Genomic DNA, 3,503 nt, shown 5'->3' on the forward strand with positions numbered 1-3,503 from the left:
GGCTGGTGTGATAGCACGGCTGGTAGGGCTTTTGCCTTGCACGCGGCCGACCCAGGTTCAAATCCCAGCATCCCATATGGTCCCCCGAGCACCACCAGGAGTGATTCCTGAGTGCATGAGCCAGGAGTGACTCCTGTGCATTGCTGGGTGTGACCCAAAAAGCAAAAAAGAAAGAAATAAAGAAAGAAAGGAAATGAGGCATGAGTATAGGGAAATTCTTTTATTTTTTTCCCTCTTTTTTTTTTTTAATATGGTGAAAGTCTATGCAGATGAAATATTTTATAAAGTACTTCCTAGGATCAACCCAGAGTGAGCAGAATGCTACCAATAATTTTGTGGGGAGTATCACATCCAGTGATTCTTGAGGGGCCATAGGGTGCCAGGCGTCAAATCAAATAGACCCATTTCCATGGCCTAAGGTCATCTATTGGGGGTAGGGTGGGGTGATGGGGCACATCTGGTGGATGTGCTTGGTGCTCTGAAGATCAAATGCAATGCCAGAAATTGGAAGCAAGGTTGGTTGCATGCAAGGTAAGTGCCTTAACCCTCAGACTATCTCTCCAGGCCCTAAAATACCATTAAAGAAAAAAAAAAAGAGAGAGAGAGAGAAAGAGACACAAGTTCACACTCCCTTATCCATAATTATGAAGTTTAAAAATTGATAAAAGGCCCCCCAAAAAAGGGTGGGAAATTTCGCTCATGCATTCAGGCTGAGCAGATGCACGCAGGAAGCCTACGTTCAATTCCCCGCAATGCATGTCTTCCAGGTGGGGCCCCAAACCCAAACAGTTGATTTAAAACCCAAACCCAAACTAAGCCCAAACAGTTGATTTAAAAATAAAAAAAGAAGGGGCTGGAGCGATAGCATAGCGGGTAGGGCATTTGCCTTGCACGCGGCCAACCCGGGTTCGAATCCCAGCATCCCATATGGTCCCCTGAGCACCGCCAGGAGTAATTCCTGAGTACAAAGCCAGAAGTGACCCCTGTGCATTGCTGGGTGTGACCCAAAAAGCAAAAAAAAAAAAAAAAAAAAAAGAAGAAGCAGAATCTTGTTGGAGGTGAGGTGAGAATTGAGTGGGGCAGGAGTGGGGAAATAAAGCAGAATGAAGAGAAAAAAATTGACAAAACACATTTAGTATCAAAGTCTAAATAAAATCGCACCAACTTATATTCCATCTTGACTTTCTGTATCCAGCTCCCTGCAGAAACACTAACTTGGTTTTTGTTTTATTTTGGAAGGACAAGGACCCTCGCATGCAGTGCTCAGGATACACCACCCATACAAAGGGCACTTTGTACACTCAACCAACTGGGCAATGGGCCACTGGTACCATGGGCCCGGAGGTACCCAAGATACCCTGGGGGTGCTGCACTCAGTGCTGTTCAGGGGACCATGTGGTCCCAGGAACAGAACCGGAGTATGGCATGTGCCTGGCATATACTATTGCTAGGTCTTTACATGAGCTGTTTTAGCACAGATCATGTCTGTGGGTATGCCATAAGACACACACACACACACACACACACACACACACACACACACACACACACACACAACCTGTCTTCACTCCCTGAATTCTGAATTCCAAACACACACCTGCCCCCAAGGTTGCAGATAAGAACCTTTGTTTACATTTTTTTTTTTTTTGCATGAAAAATCTCTTGAGGACACAGAGGTCCTGGGCTGCACCCTGCAGGGCTCCAAGAATTTCAAGCTGATCAGATCTGACTTGTCCAAAACCAGGCCATGGAAGCCCGCCCAGCCCGAATCCTCAATTCCCTGGCTGCCTCAGCCAGCTGCTGGGAGCTCAAGCCTGGGAAGCAGGCTGAGGGCGGGGACTGAGGGAGGGCTCCTCAGAGCTGACTCACTGCCCTGGCTTGCCTGGGAAGGCCTCTCCCCAGAAAAGTGCCGATAATGACAGTGACTCAGTGGCGAGTCCTGTGACGGCTGATTGGCCGTGAAGCCAGGCCCCTGCAGCTGCAACCCCTTTCTGCACCTCTTTATTTTATTTTTTTTAAATTTTGGACCACACCCAGAGATGCTCAAGGGTTACTCCTGGCTCTGCTTCTGCACTTAGGAATTACTCCTGGCTGTGCTTAGAGGTATAAAACAGGTTGCCAGGGATCAAACTTGGGTCTGCCGCATTCGAGGCAAGCAAGTATCCTAGCTGCTACCTGCCTTCCTGTGCCTCTGCCCCATTTTGTGCATTTTTAAGGAATATAAGCAAAAGCCAGCAAGAGTTCAAGGATTGGAGCACAGGCTTTGAGGGCAGGAGACCCAGGCTCGATTCCCAACTCATGGTCTCCTGAGCAAGAAACAGCCCTGAACACTGCTGGGGTGACTCCCCCCACAAACAAAATTGGTTTGAAAAAAAAAGAAAAGAGAGTGTGCTCCCCGCCTAGTGCCAGCCTCTAGGGGGCTACCCTGGGAGACTGGGCTTGGCCTGCTCCTGGCACAGAGCACTGGGTGGTGCAGGAAACTGGACACGGCACAGCAGAGGGACTGGGTGGGAACCAAGGCCAACCATCTGCAAACAGCAGTTAGGTGCCACCCACCCTGGGCGCCAGGCGATCTTGCCACTCTCCACAGGAGATGTAGAGACGCTCAACACGAAAGACTCCCGCTAGCTGGGCAGATCACATCAGGGCTGGGGGCCTTCGCCTGGACACGGAGGACTCGGCCCTGGACACCGGCTGACAAAAGAGTACAGGGTCTGAGCCAGAGGACAGTGGGGAGGGCAATTGCCTTGCACGAAGCTGACCCAGGTTCAATCCCCGCATCCCATATCATCCCCCGAGCACTGCCAGGAGTGATTCCTGAGTGCAGAGCTGGGAGTAACCCCTGAACATCGCCAGTGTGGCACCAAAACAAAAACAAACGTAACTTTCCAGCGGTGACGGCCTCCCCACGAGAACATGCCTCTCGCCAAGGACCTCCTTCACCCCTCGCCGGAGGAGGAGAAGCGGAAGCACAAGAAGAAGCGTCTGGTGCAGAGCCCCAACTCCTACTTCATGGATGTCAAGTGCCCGGGATGCTATAAGATCACCACCATCTTCAGCCATGCACAGACCGTGGTTCTGTGTGTCGGCTGCTCCACGGTCCTCTGCCAGCCCACGGGCGGGAAGGCAAGGCTTACAGAAGGATGCTCCTTCAGACGGAAGCAGCACTAAAAGCTCCCTGAATCAGATGAACGGGAAACCATCCCAATAAACACATTTTGGATAAAAAAAAAAAAAAAAAAAAAAACATAAAAGTAGTGCCATGTAAATAAAAGACAAGCCCATGAGCCCTTCCCTCCACCCCCACCCCAGCAGGGAAACACCCCAGAGCCCCACAAACCCCGTCCTCCCCCACTGCAGGGAAGCAAGACTCTCCGCACGCAGCTCCCAGATGATGCGTTTCCTAGCGTCGTCTCCAAAACCAAAGCCCTATGTGAGAAACACCAGTCATGCACCCCGACCCTGACACAAAAGCACGGCAAAGGGAAGGGGTCCGAGCCACA

The 3,503-nt window shown here is 50.7% G+C and overlaps 1 protein-coding gene across 1 annotated transcript; it reads left to right on the forward strand.

Moving 5' to 3' along the window:
* The first annotated feature begins 2,901 nt into the window (after positions 1–2,901).
* Positions 2,902–3,239, forward strand: LOC101548551 (40S ribosomal protein S27-like). The gene has a single exon (XM_012931563.2). The coding sequence runs from the start codon at positions 2,917–2,919 to the stop codon at positions 3,169–3,171; it is 255 nt and encodes an 84-aa protein (XP_012787017.2). The 5' UTR covers positions 2,902–2,916; the 3' UTR covers positions 3,172–3,239.
* Positions 3,240–3,503: the final 264 nt, after the last annotated feature.

Source organism: Sorex araneus, chromosome 2 (genome assembly GCF_027595985.1).
Source record: "Sorex araneus isolate mSorAra2 chromosome 2, mSorAra2.pri, whole genome shotgun sequence".
In the NCBI taxonomy this organism is placed as follows: domain Eukaryota; kingdom Metazoa; phylum Chordata; class Mammalia; order Eulipotyphla; family Soricidae; genus Sorex; species Sorex araneus.

Coding starts and splice junctions, on each gene's coding strand:
- LOC101548551 (XM_012931563.2), top strand. CDS start 2,917: ATGCCTCTCGCCAAGGACCTCCTTCACCCCTCGCCGGAGGAGGAGAAG.